Source organism: Elephas maximus, chromosome X (assembly GCF_024166365.1).
Source record: "Elephas maximus indicus isolate mEleMax1 chromosome X, mEleMax1 primary haplotype, whole genome shotgun sequence".
Classification (NCBI taxonomy): domain Eukaryota; kingdom Metazoa; phylum Chordata; class Mammalia; order Proboscidea; family Elephantidae; genus Elephas; species Elephas maximus.
Window position 1 is genome coordinate 112,443,244 of NC_064846.1, and position 24,746 is coordinate 112,467,989.

General features: G+C 41.7%; 1 protein-coding gene across 1 annotated transcript in view; it reads left to right on the forward strand.

Moving 5' to 3' along the window:
• The window catches only part of LOC126069349 (uncharacterized), a 92,972-nt gene extending 73,171 nt beyond the window's left edge, over positions 1–19,801 (forward strand). The window contains exon 4 of the mRNA XM_049872640.1: positions 19,720–19,801. Within this exon, the coding sequence (XP_049728597.1) occupies positions 19,720–19,723 (4 nt within the window). The 3' untranslated portion in view covers positions 19,724–19,801. The remainder of the gene's footprint in view (positions 1–19,719) is intronic.
• The last annotated feature ends 4,945 nt before the right edge of the window (positions 19,802–24,746 follow it).

The window sequence follows — 24,746 nt, forward strand, 5'->3', positions numbered from 1 at the left end:
GTGGTACAAGCTCTGTCCTATAGTCTTAGAGGGGCGGGGTGATTGGTATAGGTACCATATCTGATTGCAGCAGGGGGTCACACTCTGAACAATGTCATGGGGTGAGAATCATCCCCCACGTGTCTCCAAGGAAAGCATGTACTTGTTCCCTAGAGCGTAGAGGTGGGTGGTTTCTGCAGATGGACCGTGGACACCAAATATTTTTGGTTGTAAGGACTGGGAAGTACCAGTTATCCTTGGACCCATGTCACAGATGGCTGGGTGACCTGATTGGAGCTACCAGTCCTTAGACCCCTGATTTTGGTAGCTGAGGACCCTGTTTAATAAGCAAAGTAAGGTCAAACATCAAACACCCACCTCTCAGCTGCACAATTGAAACGGTTGCAGTCTGCCAACAAGAGCCTATTCTCTTGAAAAAGGCCATGCAGAGGGGAAAGGTACTCAAAGCCCATGGACCATTTATGCCTGGACAGGAGCTGCTTCTGTCCTGAGCTCCCCTGGTTAGTGGAGCTGGCAAATTATCTTTTCCCCCATTGCAAATTTATTTCTTCTCCAAGGCCGGGAGGATGGCTCTAGTCACTCTATAGGGCCTACCTCAGGCCCAGGGAAGTCAGCTGCAGAAGCCTGCTTGAGGTGGAAGGCCTGGTAACATATACGCAAGTATTCAGGTTTTGCCGAGAGTGTCGTTTTTCTCTGGTTCCGGAGGTGTGAGTAGGCTGTGTGTGTGGGTGCTTCTCCCTGAGGAAATTGCTGCCAAACGCTAGTATCAGCCAGCCACCACTGCTCCTGGGAATGGTGCCTGAGGGCTCCCCGCGATTCAGGTCCGGTAACTCCTCTCTGCTTCTGAACTGTCTCTTCCTCCCCCGTCCCTCAGTTCATTTTCTAAGCTTTCCTTTGATACTCAGAGCTCCTAGCTTTTCATAAATATACTCTTTTCACTTGTTTTTTCGGGTCTTTGTTGTAAAGAGGGCTCGCCGGAAGTGTCTATTTTGCCATCTTGGCTCCGCCTCCTCCAGATCCAGTTGATAAATTTTCGAATGTTAAACCAGCCTTTAATTTTTGGTCATGATGTATTATATACTTTGTATATGATAACTTTTGCATTTTGTGATATGATATACTAAAATATTGGTTAGCATCTTTGCATGGTTTTCATATATATAAATTATAAATATATAGTATTAATGTGGTGCTTACCTCAGAAAATAATAGAAAATTATTTCTTCCTGTGCAATTGGATAGAACAGTTTGTGTGGAATCATATCATTACTTTCTTAAACATTTGGTAGATTTCTGGGCCTGGGGTGTTCTTTGTGAGAAGGAGTTCAGTAATAGATGTAAAAAAAAATAGTGCTATCGAGTCATTTCCGACTCTTAGCGACCCTATGCAATGCCCCATAGGGTTTCCTAGGAGCGCCTCATGGACTTGAACTGCCGACCATTTGGTTAGCAACCATAGCACTTAGCTGCTACGCCACCAAGGTTTCCAATGTATTTCTTGATTGAATGGTATCAGTGGAGGCATAGAGCAGAGAGTGAACTCCCAACCCAACCAATCTGTAACCCTCATTTGCTGTTTTCATTCAGTTTCTCCTTCCAATCGATGTTCAATCTAATTCTTCATCCTTTTTTTGATGCTCAGGTTTCCAGTTTCCAGGACTGTGAGCTACATCTGTTTCACAGGTCTTTGCTGTAGGGACACAGCACAGTGTGTCTAACTAAGCCACCATCTTGGGCTATCCACCCCAACCCATCCAAGCAGTAGCAATGAGCTCTTTCCCTTGGATTTCAATGGAGGTCAAGTAGGAAACCTGGACTTCCACCCCCATCTTTCAACACTGAAGAGGTGTTCCCCTTCTCAAGCCAGCACAGAAGAACCATGAGATTTAAATATAAGACCTAAAGTCTTAAGCATAATACCCAAAATGACCAGGTTTCAATCAAAACCGCTTGTCATACCAAGAACAAAGAAAATTTCAGCATAAATAAAAATAAAGACAAGAGAATCTGTAATAGCAAAACAAAATAAAAACTCCTCCATAAAAACCAGAACAAGGGAAAATATGTTAAAATAAAGAATTTCATAACCCTGAAAATGAACTAAATATTTGTAATAATCTGTATAATCAAGAAACATGGCTGGATCTTGAGGAAAACAGTGACTTTTGTGTTAATTTAAGTTGCCCTAATTCTATCTCCCTGTCTCCATCTCTGTGATAGCCTTGAAAATCAGCAGCCTTAAAGTTATGTTATATGTGAACACCAGCAGCCTAGCCGCCACTGAAGGGGAAAGAAGGCATTTGGAGCTTGCCAAAACCTCCCTGCAGAGAACTGACACAATTTGAAATGCCTGAAAGCTCACTGAAAAGCTCCGTTCTCATGAATTTTCTTCTTCTTCTTCTTCTTCTTTTTTTGCATGACTCAGATCTTCGTGAGAACAACCTTATACCCAGGGCATTTTTTTAAAACAATAATCATTGAAAATTGCTCAACATAGCAACTGTGTGAGGGGATGTGTTAGAATTTGGGGATAATAAGAGTCTGACCAAAAAACTTAAAAGGAAAAACAGAAATGAGATTTCCATAGGGGGCTTGGAAAATTTATAACATATTCTTGGGACACTAGAAAGCCATGCACACGTGCAGGGCTGGGTGCCTGCTCAGGAAATACCTCAGGAAGTCCTAATTTTTTACCTGTGACTTACCTTGAGGATCTGCACAAGCTCGAAGTGAAAGGCAGAGATGTAAGCTACCTGCCAGAGCATTGAAGTTGTAACTGAACACATACACACACTTTTTTAACAAAGGCTTAGAGATTTATTGGTTCAAAACATTCAAGGAAATCTTTACCCAATCATTAGATTACTACTAAACTGAGTACAGAATCCAGTTACTATACATGAGAAAGAATGCAGAGTTTGTAGAACTGGCCCAGATAAGTTACAACACAAATGACAAAAGCAGTAACAGCAACAAAATATGGTATATTAGTTTTCTATTGCTGCTGCAACAAATAATCACAAACTTAGTGGCTTAAAAAAAGAATTTATTACTTATAGTTTAAGGTGTCAGAAGTCTGAACTGGGTCTCGACGGGCTAAAATGAAGTTGTCAACAACTTGTTCCTTCCGGAGACTCTAGGGAAGAATCCACATCCTTAGATTTTCCAGTTTCCAGGGGCCACCTGCATTCCTTGTCTTGTGGTCTCATTTCTCCGTCTCCAAAGTCAGCAACATCAGGCTGAGTACCTCTCATACTGCCATCTTTTGGTTTTTCCTTCTGATTCCCTCTTCCAATTTTACACACCCTTGCTATTACATTAGATCCAATCAGCCAATTCAGAATAACCTTTCTAACCTAAGGCCTGTAGATTATCAAGCTTGATTCTATGTGCCTTCATAATTTCCATTTGCTATGTAATCTAGGATAATCAGAGGTTCTGTGTATTAGAGTGTATCCATTTTTGCATAGCAATGATTTGGCCTCTCACATTTGGAGAAGAAGGGGAAATCTAAATTCCAGAGTTGCCACATTATATTATTTTAATGTTTATCTAAAATGTCAAGTTTTCAACAAAAAATTAATTTATGAAAAGAAACTGTAAAATATGGCCTATGCACAGGAAAAAAAATCAATGGAAACTTCTCTTGAGGAAGTCCAGACGTTGGAATTACTAGACAAATACTTTACATCAGTTATCTTAAGTATGTTCAAACAACTACATGGAATCATGCCTAATTAACTAAAGGAAATATCTCTCACCAAAGACAGGATATCACTAAAGAGATAGAAATTATATATAATTACATAATAAAAAAGAACTGCAATTCTGGAGTTAAAAAGTACAACTGAGGTGGGGGGCCAAGATGGCTGACTAGGTAGACGCTACCTTGGATCCCTCTTGCAACAAAGACTCAGAAAAACAAGTGAATCGATCACATACATGACAATCTACGAACCGTGACCAACAAACACAGATTTAAAGAGTTGATCTGAGTGACAGAGACCGAGAACGAACAACTACGGGGAAGCAGTGACTGTTTTCAGAGCCTGGAGCCAGCGTCCCAGTCAGGAAACCTTGGCGCTGGGCTTTGGACTGGGTGCAGGGGAGCTGAACACGGCATCCTGTGAAAGCACAAACACGGGGCGCAGCCCTACCCCCTGAACTGACCTTAGGAGGGGGCCCAGCTGGTCCTCACAGGCGGTGTGGAGACGCGGCTGGCTGGAGGAGAAGTCGCCGGGAGGCAGCGACTGGTTTTGGAGCCGGAAGTGCAGCGTCCCAGCCGGGGAACCTTGCCACGGGGCTTTGGACTGCGCATAGGGGAGCTGAGCACGACATCCTGTGACGGTGCAAACACGGGGCGCAGCCCCAGCCCCCTGAACTGACCTGGGGGGGGCCATCTGGTCCGCGCAGGCGGCGCGGCGACACGGCTGGCAGGAGAAGTCACCAGGAGGCAGCAACTGTTTTTGGAGCTGCGAGTGCAGCGTCCCATCCGGGGAACCTTGACGGTGGGCTTTGGACTGGCAGCAGAGGAACTGACCGTGGCTTCTGAGACAGCGCAAGCACGGGATGCGGGCCTGAACCTCGGGGGAAATCTCTACCCACCCAGCACACATAGGTGACACGCCCCTCAGGAATCTCAGATAAAACAGTCATCCCAAGCAAGATAAGTAACTTTGTCTATATTCCGGGGTGCTACTCTCTCCTGTTTTTCTGAACCCTCCCCTCCCCTTCCCAGGCAGCTTCATTAACATTGGAATTTCCTGAGCCAGAGGGAGAACTGCTCCGCGGTTTTCCTTTTCCTTTTTTTTTTTTTTTTTGGTCTTTTCCTAACCCATTCTTCTGGCCTGAGAGAAGCAACCACAAAAAACCCAGGGACCAAAAATACTTCCCTAATTTGACTAAAAACACAGAACCAGCTCCGGCCAAGCATATGTGATCCACAGTCTCGGGCTTTCATCCCTACAGGGAACAAGGTGGCTATTATAATGCAAAGGCATTTCTGATAGGGATCTGACTCCATTTTTTTTTTGCGGATTTACTGGAAAGACAAGTTTCCCAGGTCTGATATCTCTGCGTATTCAACAGAGCCCTCACTGACCCACAACAGGGAACTGAGGGCTGAAGCTCCACCCAGACCACCTAGCCTCCTGCCTTAGGGGTCTAAGGAGGGTGACACCTACCAATCTGTAGAGGTACTTGCATTGGGGGCCTAAGGTACAGTTGCAGAGCCCACCCACCAAGGTGCTTTAGGAATAGAGACACACCTACCTCACTGACACTTGGGGGAAGCCTGTCAGCATCCTGCCCCCCCCGGAGTGTGAACCCCAGCTGCTACTAGAATCTGGTGCACACAACTATCACAACTACTTCTCAAGGTGGATAGGTGATAGGGTGCATCACACACTTGACCCAAAATCAGATTCTACTCAAGAATAGTGAATGGACTCAGGCATATATATCTGGTAACAGCCCAAACCAGCTGGTAATAGGTCATAAGTGAGTCAAGGGCTACAACAATCAAGACAGCGCAATCTAGTAGCCCATCTACGTATATTGAAAGAAAACAAAACAGGATAAGACTCAGTGAGCAATTATAGAATAAATCACTACAATATCTTCGTGATGGCTCGGAGACCGCAGTCGATATCAAACCACATAAAGAAGCAGACCATGACTGCTTCTACAAACCCCCAAGCTAAAGAATTAAAATCTTTCCCAAATGAAGATACAATCCTGGAATTACCAGATAGAGAATATAAAAAATGAATTTACAGAATGCTTCAAGACATCAGGGATGACCTCAGAAATGAAATAAGGCAAGCTCAGAAAAAGCCAAGGAACACACTGATAAAACAGTTGAAGAATTCAAAAAGATTATTCAAGAACATAGTGGAAAAATTAATAAGTTGCAAGAATCCATAGAGAGAGAGAACGCAGAAATCCAAAGGATAAACAATAAAATTACAGAATTAGGCAACGCAATAGGAAGTCAGAGGAGCAGACTCGAGCAATTAGAATGCAGAGTGGGAAATCTGGAGGACGAGGGAATTGCCACCAATATAGCTGAAAAAAAAAACAGATAAAAGAATTTAAAAAAAGAAGAAACCCTAAGAATCATGTGGGACTCTATCAAGAAGGATAACTTGCGTGTGATTGGAGTCCCAGAACAGGGAGGGATAACAGAAAACAAAGAGAGAATAGTTGAAGATCTGCTGGCAGAAAACTTCCCTGACATCATGAAAGACGAAAGGATATCTATCCAAGATGCTCATCAAACCGCATTTAAGATTGATCCAAAAAGAAAATCACCAAGACATATTATCATCAAACTTGCCAAAACCAAAGATAAAGAGAAAATTTTAAAAGCAGTCAGGGAGAAAAGAAAGGTCTCCTTCAAGGGAGAATCAATAAGAATAAGTTCAGACTACTCAGCAGAAACCAAGCAGTCAAGAAGGCAATGCGATGACATATACAGAGCACTGAAGGAGAAAAGCTGCCAGCCAAGGATCATATATCCAGCAAAACTCTCTCTCAAATATGAAGGCGAAATTAAGATATTTACAGATAAACACAAGCTTAGAGAATTTGCAAAAAACAAACCAAAGCTACAAGAAATACTAAAGGAAATTGGTCAGAAAACCAATAATATCAGATACCAGCACAACACAAGGTCACAGAACACAACATCCTGATATCAACTCAAATAGGGAAATCACAAAAACAAATTAAGATTAATTTAAAAAAAATGCTCAAAACAGGGAATCATTGAAGTCAATATGTAAAAGATCACAATAATCAAAAAGAGGGACTAAATACAGGTGGCATAGAACTGCCATATGGAGAGGGATACAAGGCGATATAGGACAATACAAGTTAGGTTTTTACTTAGAAAAATAACGGCAAATATTAAGGTAACCACAAAGAGGTATAACAACTCCATAACTCAAAATAAAAACCAAGAAAAACGTAACGACTCAGCAAACATAAAGTCAAATACTATGAAAATGAGGAACACACAATTTAAAAAGAAAAATGTCTCAGCACAAAAAAGTAAGTGGACAAATGAAATTCTCAACAACACACATAAAAAGGCATCAAAATGACAACACTATACATTTATCTATAATTACGCTGAATGTAAATGGACTAAATGCACCAATAAAGAGACAGAGAGTCTCAGACTAGATAAAGAAACACGATCTGTCTATATGCTGCCTACAAGAGACACACCTTAGACTTAGAGACACAAACTAAAACTCAAAGAATGGAAAAAAAATATATCAAGCAAACAATAAGCAAAAAAGAAGAGGAGTAGCAATATTAATTTCTGACAAAATAGACTTTAAAGTTAAATCCACCACAAAGGATAAAGAAGGACATTACATAATGATTAAAGGGACAATGGACCAGGAAAATATGACCATATTAAATATTTATGCACCTAATGACAGGGCTGCAAGATATATAAAACAAACGTTAACAGAACTGAAAAGTGAGATAGACACATCCACAATTATACTAGGAGACTTCAACACACCACTTTCGAAGGACAGGACTTCCAGTAAGAAGCTCAGTAGAGACACGGAAGACCTAATTACTACAATCAACCTACTTGACCTCATTGACTTATACAGAACTCTCCACCCAACTGCTGCAAAGTATACTTTTTTTCTAGCGCACATGGAACATTCTCTAGAATAGACCACATATTAGATCATAAAACAATCCTTTGCAGAATCCAAAACATCGAAACATTACAAAGCATCTTCTCAGAACACAAGGCAATAAAAGTGGAAATCAATAACAGAAAAATTAGGGAAAAGAAATCAAATACTTGGCAACTGAACAATACCCTCCTGAAAAAAGACTGGGTTATAGAAGACATTAAGGAGGGAATAAAGAAATTCATAGAATGCAATGAGAAGCAAAATACTTCCTATCAAAACCTCTGGGACACAGCAAAAGCAGTGCTCAGAGGCCAATTTATATCGGTAAATGCACACATACAAAAAGAAGAGCCAAAATCAGAGAACTGTCCCTACAACTTGAACAAATAGAAAGTGAGCATCAAAAGAATCCATCAGGCACCAGAAGATAACAAATAATAAAAATTAGAGCTGAACTAAATGAATTACAGAACAGAAAAACAATTGAAAGAATTAACAAAGCCAAAAGCTGGTTCATCGAAAAAATTAACAAAATTGATAAACCATTGTCTAGACTGACTAAAAAAATACAGGAAAGGAAACCAATAACCCGAATAAGAAATGAGATGGGCCACATCGCAACAGACCCAACTGAAATTGAAAGAATCATATCAGATTATTACAAAAAATTGTACTCTAACAAATTTGTAAACCTAGAAGAAATGGATGAATTCCTGGAAAAACACTACCTACCTAAACTAACACAATCAGAACTAGAACAACTAAATAGACCCTTAACAAAAAAAGAGATTGAAACAGTAATCAAAAAACTCCCAACAAAAAAAAGCCCTGGCCCGGATGGCTTTACTGCAGAGTTCTACCAAACTTTCAGAGAAGAGTGAACAACACTACTACTCAAGGTATTTCAAAGCATAGAAAATGACGGAATACTACCTAACTCATTCTATGAAGCCACCATTTCCCTGAAACCAAATCCAGATAAAGACATCACAAAAAAAGAAAATTACAGACCTATATCCCTCGTGAACATAGATGCAAAAATCCTCAACAAAATTCTAGCCAATAGAATTCAGCAACATATCAAAAAAATAATCCACCATGACCAAGTGGGATTTACACCAGGTATGCAAGGCTGGTTTTATATTAGAAAAACCATTAATGTAATCCACCATATAAATAAAACAAAAGACAAAAACCACATGATCTTATCAATTGATGCAGAAAAGGCATTTGACAAAGTCCAACACCCATTTAGCAAAATAGGAATTGAAGGAAAATTCCTCAACATAATAAAGGGCATCTATACTTTTTATACAAAGCCAACAGCCAATATCACTCTAAATGGAGAGATCCTGAAAGCATTTTCCTTAAGAACAGGAACCTGACAAGGACGCCCTTTATCACTGCTCTTATTCAACATTGTGCTAGAAGTCCTAGCCAGAGCAATTAGGCTAGACAAAGAAATAAAGGGCATCCGGATTGGCAAGGAGGAAGTAAAATTATCTCTATTTGCAGATGACATGATCTTATACACAGAAAACCCTAAGGAATCCTCCAGAAAACTACTGAAACTAATAGAAGAGTTTGGCAGAGTCTCAGGTTATAAGATAAAAATACAAAAATCACTTGGATTCCTCTACATCAACAAAAAGAACATCGAAGAGGAAATCACCAAATCAATACCATTCACAGTAGCCCCCAAGAAGGTAAAAATACTTAGGAATGAATCCTACCAAAGATGTAAGAGACCTACACAAAGAAAACTACAAAGTACTAGTGCAAGAAACTAAAAAGGACCTACTTAAGTGGAAAAACATACCTTGCTCATGGATAGGAAGACTTAACATAGTAAAAATGTCTATTCTACCAAAAGCCATCTATACATACAATGCACTTCTGATCCAAATTCCAATGACATTTTTTAATGTGATAGAGAAACAAATCACCAACTTCATATGGAAGGGGAAGAAGCCTCGGGTAAGTAAAGCATCACTGAAAAAGAAGAAGAAAGTGGGAGGCCTCACTCTACCTGATTTTAGAAGCTATTATACAGCCACAGTAGTCAAAACAGCCTGGTACTGGTACATAGACCAGTGGAACAGAATTGAGAACCCAGATATAAATCCATCCACATATGAGCAGCTGATATTTGACAAAGGTCCAGTGTCAGTTAATTGGGGAAAAGATGGTCTTTTTAACAAATGGTGCTGGCATAACTGGATATCCATTTGCCAAAAAATGAAACAGGACCCATACCTCGCACCATGCACAAAAACTAACTCCAAGTGGATCAAAGACCTAAACATAAAGACTAAAATGATAAAGATCATGGACGAAAAAAATAGGGACAACCTTAGAAGCCCTAATATAAGGCATAAACAGAATACAAAATATTTCCAAAAATGACGAAGAGAAACCAGATAACTGGGAGCTCCTAAAAATCAAACACCTATGCTCATCTAAAGACTTCACCAAAAGGGTAAAAAGACCACCTACGGATTGGGAAAGAATTTTCAGTTATGACATCTCCGACCAGCGCCTGATCTCTAAAATCTACATGATTCTGTTCAAACTCAACCACAAAAAGACAAACAACCCAATCAAGAAGTGGGCAAAGGATATGAACACACACTTCACTAAAGAAGATATTCAGGCAGCTAACAGATACATGAGAAAATGCTCTCGATCATTAGCCATTAGACAAATGCAAATTAAAACTACGATGAGATTCCATCTCACTCCAACAAGGCTGGCATTAATCCAAAAAACACAAAATAATAAATGTTGGAGGGGCTGCGGAGAGATTGGAACTCTTATACACTGCTGGTGGGAATGTCAAATGGTACAACCACTTTGGAAATCTATCTGGTGTTTTCTTAAAAAGTTAGAAATAGAACTACCATACAACCCAGAAATCCCACTCCTCGGAATATACCCTAGAGAAATAAGAGCCTTCACATGAACAGATATATGCACACCCATGTTTATTGCAGCTCTGTTTACAATAGCAAAAACCTGGAAGCAACCAAGGTGTCCATCAATGGATGAATGGTTAAATAATTTGTGGTATATTCACACAATGGAATACTGCGCATTGATAAAGAACAGTGACGAATCTGTGAAACATTTCATAACATGGAGGAACCTGGAAGGCATTATGCTGAGTGAAATTAGTCAGAGGCAAAAGGACAAATATTGTATATAAAAAAAAATAAGACCACTATTATAAGATTTGAGAAATGGTATAAACTGAGAAGAACACATGCTTTTGTGGTTACGAGGTGGGGAGGGAGGGAGGGTGGGAGAGGGTTATTTACTGATTAGTTAGTAGATAAGAACCACTTTAGGTGAAGGGAAGGACAATACTCAATACACAGAAGGTCAGCTCAAATGGACTGGACCAGGAGCAAAGAAGTTTCCAGGATAAACTGAATGCTTCAAAGGTCAGTGGAGCAAGGGCAGGGGTTTGGGGACTATGGCTTAAGGGGACTTCTAAGTCAATTGGCAAAATAATTCTATTATGAAAACATTCTGCATCCCACTTTGAAAAGTGTCATCTGGGGTCTTAAATGCTAACAAGCGGCCATCTAAGATGCATCAATTGGTCTCAACCCACCTGGATCAAAGGAGAGTGAAGAACACCAAGGTCACAGGACAACTATGAGCCCAAGAGACAGAAAGGGCCACATGAACCAGAGACTTACATCATCCTGAGACCAGAAGAACTAGATGGTGCCCGGCCACAACTGATGACCACCCTGACAGGGAGCACAACAGAGAACCCCTGAGGGAGCAGGAGATCAGTGGGATGCAGACACCAAATTCTCATAAAAAGACCAGACTTAATGGTCTGTCTGAGACTAGAGGAATCCCAGCGGTCTTGGTCCCCAAACCTTCTGTTGGCCTAGGACAGGAACCATTCCCGGAGACAACTCATCAGACATGGAAGGGACTGGACAATGGGTTGGAGAGAGATGCTGATGAAGAGTGAGCTACTTGCATCAGGTGGACACTTGAGACTGTGTTGGCATCTCCTGTCTGGAGGGGAGATAGGAGGGTAGAGAGGGTTAGAGGCTGGCAAAATTGTCACGAAAAGAGACTGGAAGGGCTGACTCATTAGGGGGAGAGTAAGTGGGAGTATGGAGTAAGGTGTATATAAGCTTATATGTGACAGACTGACTTGATTTGTAAACGTTCACTTAAAGCTCAATAAAAACTATTAAAAAAAACAACAAAAAAAGAATAAGAGTTAAGTGGATTTAAAGTAGATATAGTTTAATACTTACAGCGAGTAGGAGACAAGGAGATCACTCTCAAAGCACTCTCTCAGAACAGTGGGCTGGGAGAGGTTTCATACTATGCAGTCAAGGGAAAGTTATACATATTCATTAAACTTCTGGGAAATAACACGCATATTTAAAAGAAGGGCTGGGCTGAGACTTAGCACAGAAGTGAGTGTCGGACCTCTCGCTTCTGAATTGGGTCTGGCTTCTGTCTGGTGACTTATGCCTGGCGTTTTTAGTTCCCTGACATGAGTTTCTTGGTTCTTAGGCAGGACTCATTACGGGATGGGGTCATCCAATGGTCAACCAAATCATTTTTTGTGCCTGCACGGAATTCTGGTTTTAGCTGATTTGCCTGAAAAACAATCCTAAGAGGAGCGTTAAGGGAAATCTGGTTGCTTATCCTTTAAAATTTAGCCTCAGGTTGAGATACTGGTTTCCCCTTGTCTGGCCTACACCATATCTTGTTCGCTTTGGAATTTTTACAGCCTTTGTAAACAAGAGGGTTAATTCTACCTCAGGACCCCAGACCTTTCTCAAACGCAGTAGAAGTAGATAAAGAAAGAAGGGGCTGGAAACAGGATATATTCAAAAGATCCAATCAAGAGGACTCGCCGAGGGATTGCAGTGGAAAACAAAACACATCCAAGAGGTGTGTTTGGGACATGTTAAACTTAAGATGCCTCTGGGTGATTCAAACAAAGAGACAGGCAAGTCTGGATCTTAGGAAACAGACAGGTTGTTGCATGAGAGAGAAATTTGGAAGATCACACTGTGTACATACTGTATGATGGCAAAACAGATGAAATCACCCAGGCAGAGAGTGTAGCATGAGAAGGGGGCCTGGTTAAAACTCATGAAGCAACAGAGGAGTAAACAATGGATACCGAGAAAGAGTGGAGAGGCCATTGTGGTTGGGGAAACATCAGGAGAATATACTGCCACAAATCCAAAAATAAAAAATGAAATGAAAGAAGGGAGGAAGGGAGGGGTGGGGGAATGGAGGGAAGGAGAGTAGGCTTCCAGAAGGAAGGAATTGTCAAATGTACCAAAGGCACTTAGGTGATATAGTATGATGAGGATTAATTACGTCTTGGGTGCCCATGAAAAAAGCACTTTCCTTGTGGGGGGAGGGTGGTGGGGGCGGGGGTGGGCTAGAAGCTCAACTGCAAAAACAGAATGGTTATAGACTAAGTGGAGGCATGTTTGCTGTTTGGAGCAACAGGGAAATATGGCAGCACCTTGGAGGAAAATGGGATAAGGCTTTATATTTTATTTCATGTTGTTTAAGTTGTGAGAAACAAGAGCATGTTAGTAGATGATGGGATGATCTAGTGGAGTTGGAGATTGTGATGATTCAGGAGGATGGAATGATAATTGCAAAAGCCTACCCTTGGTTAAGTTCTAAGGCTGCGAGCCAAAACGTCAGTAGTTCGAATCCACCAGGCGCTCCTTAGAAACTCTACGGGGCCAGTTCTATCCTGTCCTCTAGGGTCCTTATGAGTTGGAATAGACTCAAAGGCAATGGGTTTGGTTTGGTTTGGTTTTGAGGAGGTGGAAAGGCATGGAATCCAGAGCAGAGGTGAAGAGCCCAGCCTCAAGTAGGATCTGTTCACTTCCTCCAGAGGGGCAACATAGAATCCAAGGGCAGATTCAGGGTTTTGGTGAAGTGGTGTGTGTTCCTGTCTGATCATTTCTGTCTTTTGAACAAATTATCAGTGGATATCATGAGAAGAGTGGGTGATGGTTTTTGAGCAGTGGAGAGTGCAGAGTTATTGGGGGGTTGCCAGGAGAGGAGAGAGAAAGGAGCCAAAGAGGTGTGTTTGAGCTGGCGAGTAAATAGCTCTGGGTAGGCAGGGTAAGGAAGGACCTGGGGATGGTGAGGAACGTGGTGTGGAGTGGGGTCTCCATGAGGTTGAAGACTGTGGATGCAAGAGCAGTAAAGGGAGTGAGCTGGGAGGAAAGGAAGTGGTGGTGGTGGTGATGAGAAAGGAGGGTTCCAACAAATGGAGATCACGGAGGGGTGCATGACTATGAGCGCGGGAGGCTCAGGTGGCATGGAGAACATCCCCGAGGATTGAGAGCCTCTGATGATAGCCCGGTCAGCTTCGGGACAAAGAGATCCCCAAGAAGGACGAGAGGAGGGAAGGCGGAGAGGTAGACGCTCAGTGTGCCAGGAGAGCAACTTGTCCCAAGGCTGGGGTGGGTGGCTGGGTTGAAGGAGAGTGACAAGGGCTTGCTGGCGGTCCCACACCGGGGACCATCGGGCAGCAAGAGCTGGACCACCCGGTCTGACGCTTACCAGTCACTTCACAGAGGCCTCCATAAAGTCACTCACATGCACGGGGACAGCAGGAAGGACCTGGGCATGGGCCACCTCCGCTTCCACGCGCAGACCCAGAACCCGCCAATCCCAGGCGGCCCCGCCCCCGAGACAGAGTCCCGCGCGGGGTGGAACCATGTCCCCCCATCCCCGAGCTGTTGTTATGGTTCCGGGGGCGGAACTAGGGGAGGCTTCCTGTACCTGGGACCATTCGCCCCAGCCATCTGTTCTCGCGCCTCCACGCTCCTCCCTCTTTGATTCCTTAGCCAGGTTTCCAGGGCTACAGGCAGAAAACCGGCGGAAAGAACCTCCCACATCCCACCCCCCACCCCACCCCCAGATTCTGGTCGACTCTGCTGTCTTCTACCTGTAGATGGCAGTGCTGCGCCATCCGGGCCGCGTGCTTCGAGCCTCCCCCGCCCCTTGTGCTTGAAAAAAATGCTGCGGAGCCCTTCCAGGGAGAAGAGGCAGCTTCTGCCCGTCGCCCGCCAGGGGCACTGGCGGAGCTGGGGCTGAGACTTCCAGCGGGTGGCTAGCAAAACCTCACCGCCTGGGGACAAAGCCAGCCCTTTGGCTTTTCAGATTGACGTTTGAAAAGCTGCTTGGGCCCTTAGCAACTGGTACTTCTGGGTCTGTGGGCGCGCTGATCATTCTCTTTCCCCGTTTGTCTTGGGGTTTTATGGCCCTGCATCAACAAAGTCTTTTTATTATAGAACTTGCTCAACTGCACCGTAGAACATTTGGAAGACCGATAAAAGTACAATAAACGAAACTACTTTTATCTACAGCCCCACCACCCAGCGATGATCATTAATTATATTTTGTGATAAACTTTTTAAGAGTTTTTTTACTCATAAAGGTGCATTTTGATCTTAATGAGACTGATAATGCATCTTGACTTCAACATTCTGCTTTTTAAGCTCAGGCGTTTAACACTACTTACCCTGATTTTTTTTTTTAAGTGCCACGGCTGCTAACCAAAAGGTCTGCAGTTCAAATCCACCAGGCGCTCCTTAGAAACTCTGTGGAGCAGGTCTACTCTGTCTTATAGGGTTGCTATGAGTCGGAATCCGATGATGGCAATGGGTTTGGTTTTGGTTTTTGTTTACGTCTGTGTTAAAAATCGTTTGACACTAGCAAGTGGCCCTTTAAGATGCATCAATTGGTCTCAACCCACCTGGAGCAAGGAAGAATGAAGAACACCAAAGACACAAGGTAATTATGAGCCTAAGAGATAGAAAGGACCACATAAACCAGAGACTAAATCAACCTGAGACCAGAAGAACTAGATGGTGCCCGGCCACAACCTATGACTGCCCTGTCAGGGAACACAACAGAGAACCCCTGAGGGAGCAGGAGAGCCGTGGGATGCAGACCCCAAATTCTCATGAAAAGACCAGGTTTAATGGTCATTCTGGGACTAGAAGGACCCTAGAGGCCATGGTCCCCAGATCTTCTGTTAGCCTAAGACAGGAACCATTCCCAAAGCCAACTCGTCAGACAGGGATTGGACTGGAATATGGGATGGAAAATGATACTGGTGAAGAATGAGCTGCTCGGATCAAGTAGACCTCATGAGACCATGTGGGCAGCTCCTGTCTGGAGGCAAGATGAGAGGGCAGAGGGGGCCAGAAGTTGCCAGAATGGACAAGAGGAGAGAGAGTGGAGGGAAGGACTGTGCTGTCTCATTAGGGAGAGAGCAATTAGGAGTGTATAGCAAGGTGTATGTACATTTTTGTATGAGAGACACACCTGATTTGTAAACTTTCACATAAAGCACAATAAAAATTAATTTAAAAAAAGTTTGAAAAAGACTTTTAAAGATTTTTATTCATTTCTGTTCATAAAACAATGCACAGTGTAGAGAAGTGAAAACATTAATAATCGAGACAAAAAGCAGAAATACCAGGTGACCTCCTTTCTCCAAGGTAAACCTTAGAAAAGACAGGATCATACCAGAAGGATGTTTACCTGTGTTTTATTGACTATGCAATGGTATTCGACTGTGTGGATCATAACAAATTATGGATAACATTAGGAAGACTGGGAACTCCAGAACACTTAATTGTGCTCATGAGGAATCTTTACATAGATCAAGAGGCAGTTGTTTGGACAGAACAAGGGGATACTGATTGGTTTAAAGTCAGGAAAAGTGTGCAGGGTTGTATTCTTTCACCATACCTATTCAATCTGTATGCTGAGGAAATAATACGAGAAGCTGGACTATATGAAGAAGAATGGGGCATCAGGATTGGAGGAAGACTCATTAACAATCTGTGTTATGCAGATGACACAACCTTGCTTGCTGAAAGTGAAGAGGACTTGAAGCACTTACTAATGAAGATCAAAGACCACAGCCTTCAGTATGGATTACACCTCAACATAAAACAAAAATCCTCACAACCCTACCAACGAGCAACATCATGATAAACAGAGAAAAGATCTAAGTTGTCAAGGATTTCATTTTAGTTTGATCCACAATCAACAGCCATGGAAGCACCAGTCAGGAAATCAAGACGCATTGCATTGGGCAAATCTGCTGCAAAGGACCTCTTTAAAGTGTTGAAGAACAAAGATGTCACCTTGAAGACTATGGTGTGCCTGACCCAAGCCACGGTATTTTCAATCGCATCATATGCATGTGAAAGCTGGGCAATGAATAAGGAAGACCAAAGAAGTATTGACGCCTTTGAACTGTGGTGTTGGCGAAGCATATTGAATATACCATGGACTGCCAAAAGAACGAAGAAATCTGTCTTAGAAGTACAGCCAGAATGCTCCTTAGAAGCAAGGATGGCAAGACTGCGTCTTACATACTTTGGGCATGTTGTCAGGAGGGATGAGTCCCTGGAGATGGACATCATCCTTGGCAGAGTATAGTGTCAGCGGAAAAGAGGAAGACCCTCAACGAGGTGGATTGACACAGTGGCTGCAACAATGAGCTCAAGCATAACAACGATTGTAAGAGTGGCTCAGGATTGGGCAGTGTTTCGTTCTGTTGTGCGTAGGGTCACTATGAGTCGGAACCGACTCGACGGCACCTAACAACAACAAGTTTGTTTTGCTTTGTGTTTCTCTCCGTTGTATTTTCAGCACACTGAACAAAACAGCGCCTACCAGTGGGTTCTCAATATATATTTCTCGAATAAAGGAAAAAAGTACCTGATTTATTCCAGGTGCTGCCTTTGTAAATATAATGTATCTTTGCACAATACTGCAATCCTACTATAGAGCTGTTTCCTACATTCCTCTCCCCCATTTAACACTTTCTTGTGAGCAGTAACTATGCTATTAAAATTTAAAAAAAAGTTTGTTGACTGTCTTATAGTCTTTTCCCAGTGCATCATTTATGTAATCCTTGTACACTGAGCAGGAAAGCATCCTGCAAACCCGCATTTAATCCAGGGTCTGAAAGTGCAGGGACCTGAACATTTGGTGCCCTCTTTGAGGATCCTTGGGACACTTGGGAAACCCTGGTGGTGTAGTGGTTAAGTGCAGTTCAAATCCACCAGGTGCTCCTTGGAAACTCTATGGGGCAGTTCTACCCTGTCCTATAGGGTCACTATGAGTTGGAAACCACACAAAGGCAATGGGTTTGTTTTTTTTGGTTTTGAGACCCTTGGCAATTTACCCCACCTTGGTGTGCCATGGTTTCCACAGGTGTAAAGGGAGGGTAGTAACAGTATCTGCATCTTGGGGTGGTGGCCAGCATAAATAACACAACAGTTTGAGGCCTGGCAGTCATAAGTATTATATTATTATTGTTGTTATCTTCAAATAAAAAGCAAATCCAGACTTTGATAAGGAGAAGCTTTATTCAGTAAGAAAAAGGGAAAGGGACTGTTGTAGTAGCAGAGAAGGAGGACTGCTACAATAGGGAGAACACTCCCACCATAAGATCTGCAAATGTCTCAAAGCATTAGGGGAAAAGCTTTTTTTTTTTTTTTTAATAGAGACTGAGAGTAAACAGGCTAGAAAAATCCCAGGTGTGGGGATGTAGGATGAGCTGGTGCCATCATGGGATAGTAGATCAGAATATTTTACCCTGAGGTCAGTCTATTCTCCAGGAAGGGGCCCTTAAAGAGGGGTAGTATGTTGGCTCAGCCTGAGGATGGCTCATAGTTCAGGGACTTGGGGGGAAGGAGAGAAGCTTAACCAAAGTTTGGTTCACAAGCGCTTTGTTTCTGATTGATCAGTGGGAACAAGCAATTCAGTTACCTATTTATGAGGGAAATGATGGCAATTTGGAGGGTTTGTGTCTGGCCTTGTCATAGGTAATCAAGGGGGCATCCTGGAGTCTTATCTAAGTCATATGGGAAAAGGTGGTTTTCTGCAGCAAGCTGTTTTCCTGAAACAAAGGATGGAGGTTTCTTTAACCATTGTTATCTTCCAGTATCACGGGGTTCAGGTAAAATTCAATATTAACATTATTGTCTCTAATATTTGCTATAATGTGTGTAGCAGGTACAGATTTTCAAGCTACAGGACTGAGTGTAATAAAATGTACTCTTCAAATTTACTTATAGCAGAAATTTAAAGATAGCTGGTAGTGCAGTGGTTGAGCACTTGGCTCCTAACTGAAAGGTTGACAGTTCAAACCTACCAGCAGCTCTGCGGGAGAAAGATGTGGCAGTCTGCGCCCCTAAAGATTACAGCCTTGGAAACTCTGTGGGTACGGTTCTACTCTGTCCTACAGGGTTGCTATAAGTCAGAATCTACTCATGGCAACAGGTTTGTCAGATTTTTGTGGTAATAGATCAATTTCATTTGACACCCTACTCCTGCCCAGAAGTTAAAAAACACCATGTAAGAATGATTTAGGAGGTAATATTGGTGCCATTATTCCCCATCCTAAAATGTGACCCAGCTGGAGCTGGACTCACAAGGACCCGCAAGGATGTATTAACTGGGTCCTGACAATTGGGTACTGTCTTTACAGTAGCTAGGACAATCATGGAAAACATCTTTTAGTGAACCTTTCACATAAACAAAGCATAAACAGCACAAATGTCCCACATACTTTCCACTCATATCTTTATTAGCTATAAATGAATAGTAAAATTTGTTGGACCAGTGAAGACCCTCTTGACTGTCGTTACCGAAACCTGTAGCAATGATTGTTAGGAAGACAATTCAAAATGTAGAATCACAGTTTCTAGCCATTCGATGAAAAGGTGAAGGTTTCAATGATTTTACCCATTTGTGATGTTAATATATACTGATGATTCTATAATGTCCCTGGGACTTGAGCAGACATGGCTGTGGCAGCATGCTTGCCCATCTTCCCATTCTTGCCTATTCTGTAATATTTCCTTGGATTCAGGCAGACATTAGCTCTGGCAGCATGCTTGTCCGCTTCCCACTTTTGCCTGTTTGAATATATGCCGAAATAAAACTTTCTTCTTGCTTTACTAAACTTTGTAATGTTTTTACCTTACAACAGTTAATGGCATAATCAACAAGAATTTCTGAAGCCATGAGTCCAGTCGACTTTGAGGAGACCTGGACTGCAGAGCGAAGCGGGCAGAGAGAGGTCCTATCTTCGGGACTCAAGCATTCACACTCCTTGTCCCTTCCACACCGACGGGGTAAGTGCTCTCAGAAAATAAGCCTTTTCTTATTCTTTTTTGTTCTCTTTCTCATGGTTTCTTAAGTTTTGGTACACATATTTATTTGAAAAATTGGTTGTTTGAGTAAGGAGAATCTTTTTTAAGATTTTTGCTTGGTCGTTTGGTTAAGAGTGATACCTAGTAACTCTTTTGGTGAACTGCAGTTTAGTGTCCAAATTCAGGCATTTGAAACATTAAAGAGGTAATTCTATTTTCAAAGAGCTCTTGGTCTCTATGAGCTGCAAAATTTGGGCATGTGTCAACCAGTAACAGCCATTAGGGCAGTCACCAGCACTCATCATGAGTGCTAAAGACTCCTGTGACAGGATAAGGTGGTAGAGACAGACTAGAGCACTAGGCTGCCTGCCACCCACAAGCAAACTCAGGTACACATTGGTCTAAGCAAAACAGTGTTCAAAACCCGGAGACATTCCTTATTAGGGTTCTTTTTGCAACTCAGAGAATCTGGAAATGATGCCCTGTTTTGCCAAATTTTCAGGGGGAGGTGACAGCTCCTGACCTGTTTTGCCAAATTTTCAGGGAGAAGGTGGTAGCTCCTGATCTGTTTTATGAAATTCATGGGGAGAAGTGGTAGCGCCATACCTGTTTTATGATATAGTTTCTCAATAAAGAATCGCAATGTTAAAATTGAAATCATCAGTAGCTACTTTCCAAACTGGAGGAACTAGTATATTTAAGGTTTAAGATAAGAAACTAGGTCTCTAGCCAGCAGAATGAATTAAGTTCAAAAAGAAGGACACAAAAAGCTTGAGCTTTAGAGCTTAACATCTTCGATAAATGAGCCTGAATTTCCCCCCTGCTACCGAGACACTGGTTTGGGATTCATATTTAAAAACACTATAAACTTAATATACTAGAATATTTGGAATTTCAGTGACTACTTTGGGAAAATGAACTTTGATTTGTGTTATCTTTTCCTCTTTGGAGAAGTTTTTTTTTTCTTTTTAACTTTTTGTTTTGAAATAATTATTGATTCACAGGAAATTACAAAACTAGTACTGAGAGATCCAGTGTACCCTTTGCCCAGTTTCCCCAATGACTGTATCTTAAAAACTATAGGATAATTTCAAAGACTCTGTAGGTGGTGCAAATGGTTAATGTTTTCGGCTGCTAACCAAAAGGTTGCCAGTTTGAGTCCACCCAGAAGTGCCTCAGAAGAAGAGCCTGGCAATCTACTTCTGAAAAATCAGCTATTGAAAATTCCATGGAACACAGTTCTACTCTGACAAACATGGGGTTGCCGTAAGTCAGAATTGACTTGGTGGCAACTGGTTATAATATCAAAACCAGGATATTAACATTGGTAGAGACGGCAGTGGGTGGTGGTACAATGTATGTGTATAGTTCTATGCCATTTTATCACTTGTATATATTTGTGTAACCACCCCCACAATCAAGATACAGTACAGTTCCTTCACCACAAAGAGCTCCCTCATTCTACCCCTTTATAGTCATACTTGGCCCTCTTCTCCCCACCAACTGTAACCTGACAACCACTAATATGTTCTCCAATGCTATAATTTTGCCAATTACTGGATATTATGTAAATGGAATCATATAGTATGTGACCTTTTGAGACTGGCTTTTTTCAGTCAGCATAGTGGCCTTGAGATCCATTTAAGTTCTTGCATGTATCAATAGTGTTTTTTTTTCCTTTATATTTTATCACTGTAATTCCATAGTATGGAGGAACCACAGGCTGTTTAGTTATACATGTGTTAAAAAACATTTTGGTTGTTTTATGTTTTGGGCTATCAGAAATACAGCTGCTACGAACATCCATGCGGACCTAAGTTTTCATTTCTCTGGGATAAACACCCAGATGAGTGATTGCTAGGTCTTATAACAAATGTCCACATATGCTTATCTTCATTTGCCATTAGTATATCCTCTTTGATGAAATGTCCTTGTCTTTCATCCATTTTCTAATTAGAATCTTTACTATTGTGTTTTGAGAGTTCTTCATATGTTCTACAGAGTCTTTTGTTAAATATGTGGTTTCCAAATATATTTTACCAGCCTCTAGCTTGTCTTTCATCCTGATAACAGGGATTTTTGCAAAGAGGAAGTTTTAATTTTGATGAAATTCAATTTCTCACTTTTTTTACTTTGTGGATGATACTTTTGGTGTCACTCTCTATTTTCATGTCCATTCAGTCAGCTTCTGACCCCCTCTGCCCTCTCATCTCTTCTCCAGACAGAAGCTGCCCACATAGTCTAATATGTCTACTCCACCCAAGGGCTCATTCTCCACTGGTATCATTTTCTATCCCATAGTCCAGTCCAATCCCTGTCTGAAGAGTTGGCTTTGGAAATGGTTCCTGTCTTGGACTAACAGAAGATCTGGGGACCATGACCTCTGGGGTCCTCCTAGTCTCAGTCGGACCATTAAGTCTGGTCTTTTTATAAGACTTTGAGGTATGCATCCCACTGATCTCCTGCTCCCTCAGGGGCTCTCTGCTCTGTTCCCTGTCAGGGCAGTCACCATCTAGTTCTTCTGGTCTCTGGCTCAGGTAGTCTCTGGTTTATGTGGCTCTTTCTGTCTCTCCGGCTCATACTTACCCTGGGTCTCTGGTGTTCTTTGTTCTCCTTTGCTCCAGGTGGGTTGAGACCAATTGATTCATCTTAGATGACCACTTCCTAGCATTTAAAGCCCCAGATGCCACTCTCCAAAGTGGGTTGCAGAATGTTTTCTTAATAGATTTTATTATGCCAATTGACTTAGATGTCCCCTGGAAACCTTAGTGGCGTAGTGGTTAAGTGCTACAGCTGCTAACCAAAGGATCGGCAGTTTGAGTCTGCCAGGTGCTCCTTGGAAACTATACAGGGCAGTTCTACTCTGTCCTATAGGGTCACTACGAGTTGGAATTGAGTTGACAGCGCTGGGTTTGGTTTTTCGTTTTTGTCCCCTGAAACCATGGTCCCCAAACCCCTGCCCCTGCTATGCTGGCCTTCGAAGCTTTCAATTTATTCAGGAAACTTCTTTGATTTTGGCTTAGTTATGCTGACCTCTCCTGTATTGTGTGTTGTCTTTCCCTTCAGCTAAAATAGTTCTTATCTACTATCTAAATAGTAAATACCCCTCTCCCTCCCTCCTTCCCTCCCCCCTCTCGTAACCATCAAAGAATATTTTCTTCTCTGTTTAAACTATTTTTTGAGTTCTTAAAATAGTGGTCTCATACAATATTTGTCCTTTTGAAAATGAATAATTTCACTCAGCATAATGCCTTCCAGACTCCTCCATGTTATGAAATGTTTCACGGATTCATCATTGTACTTTATCGATGTGTAGTATTCCATTGTGTGAATATGCCATAATTTATTTATCCATTTATCCCTTGATGGGCAACTTGGTTGCTTTCATCTTTTTGCTATTGTAAACAATGCTGCAATGAACGTGGGTGTGCATGTATCTGTTCATGTAAAGGCTCTTATTTCTCTAGGATATATTCCAAGGAGTGGGATTCCTGGATCCTATGGTAGTTCTATTTCTAGCTTTTTAAGGAAGTGCCAAATTTATTTCCAAAGTGGTTGTACCATTTGACATTCCCACCAGCAGGGTATAAGTGTTCCAGTCTCTCCACAGCCTCTCCAACATTTATTATTTTGTGTTTTTTGGATGAATGTCAGCCTTGTTGGAGTGAGATGAAATCTCATTGTAGTTTTGATTTGCATTTCTCTAATGGCTAATGATCGTGAGCATTTCCTCATGTATCTCTTCACCTCCTGAATATCTTCACTAGTGAAGGGCCTGTTCATATCCTTTGCCCATTTTTAATTGTGTAATTTGTCTTTTTGTAGTCGAGTTTTTGCAGTATCATGTAGATTTGTGATCAGATGCTGATCAGAAATGTCATAGCTAAAAGCTTTTTCCCAGTCTGTAGGTAATCTTTTTACTCTTTTGGTGAAGTCTTTGGATGAGCATAGGTGTTTGATTTTTAGGAGCTCCCAGTTGTCGTTTCTCTTCTGGTGTTTGTGCAGTGTTAGTAATGTTATGTATACTGTTTATGCCATGTGTTAAGGCTCCTAATGTTGTCCCTATTTTTCTTCCATGATCTTTATCATTTTAGGTTTTATATTTAGGTCTTCGATCCATTTTCAGTTGGTTTTTGTACATGGTGTAAGGTATGGGTCTTCTTTCATTTTTTTGCAGATGGATACCCAGTTATGCCAACACCATTTGACAAAGGGACTGTCTTTTCCCCATTTAACTGACATTGGGCCTTTGTCAAATATCAGGTGCTCATATGTGGATGGATTTATGTCTGGATTCTCAATTCTGTTCCAATGGTCTATGTATCTGTTGTTGGACCAGTACCAGGCTGTTTGGACTACTGTGGCTGTATAATAGCTTCTAAAATCAGGTAGTGTGAGGCCTCCCACTCTGTTCTTCTTTTTCAGTAATGCTTTACTTATCTGGGGCCTCTTTTCCTTCCATATGAAGTTGATGATTTGTTTCTCCATCTCATTAAAAAATGTCGTTGGAATTTGGATTGAAATTGCATTGTATCTACAGATCCTTTCTGGTAGAAAAGACATTTTTACAATGTTGAATCTTCCTATCCATGACCAAGGTATGTTTTTCCACTTCTATAAGTCTCTTTTGCTCTCTTGGAGAAATGTTGTGTTTATAGTTTTTTTTGTATAAGTCTTTTATGTCTCTGGTAAGATTTATTCCAAAGTATTTTATCTTCTTGGCGGCTACTGTAAATGGTATTGATTTGGTAATTTCCTCTTCCACGTTCTTTTTGTTGGTGTAGAGGAATCCAACTGAGTTGTATGTTTTTCTTGTATCCTGATATTCTGCTGAACTCTTCTATTAGTTTCAGTAGTTTTCTGG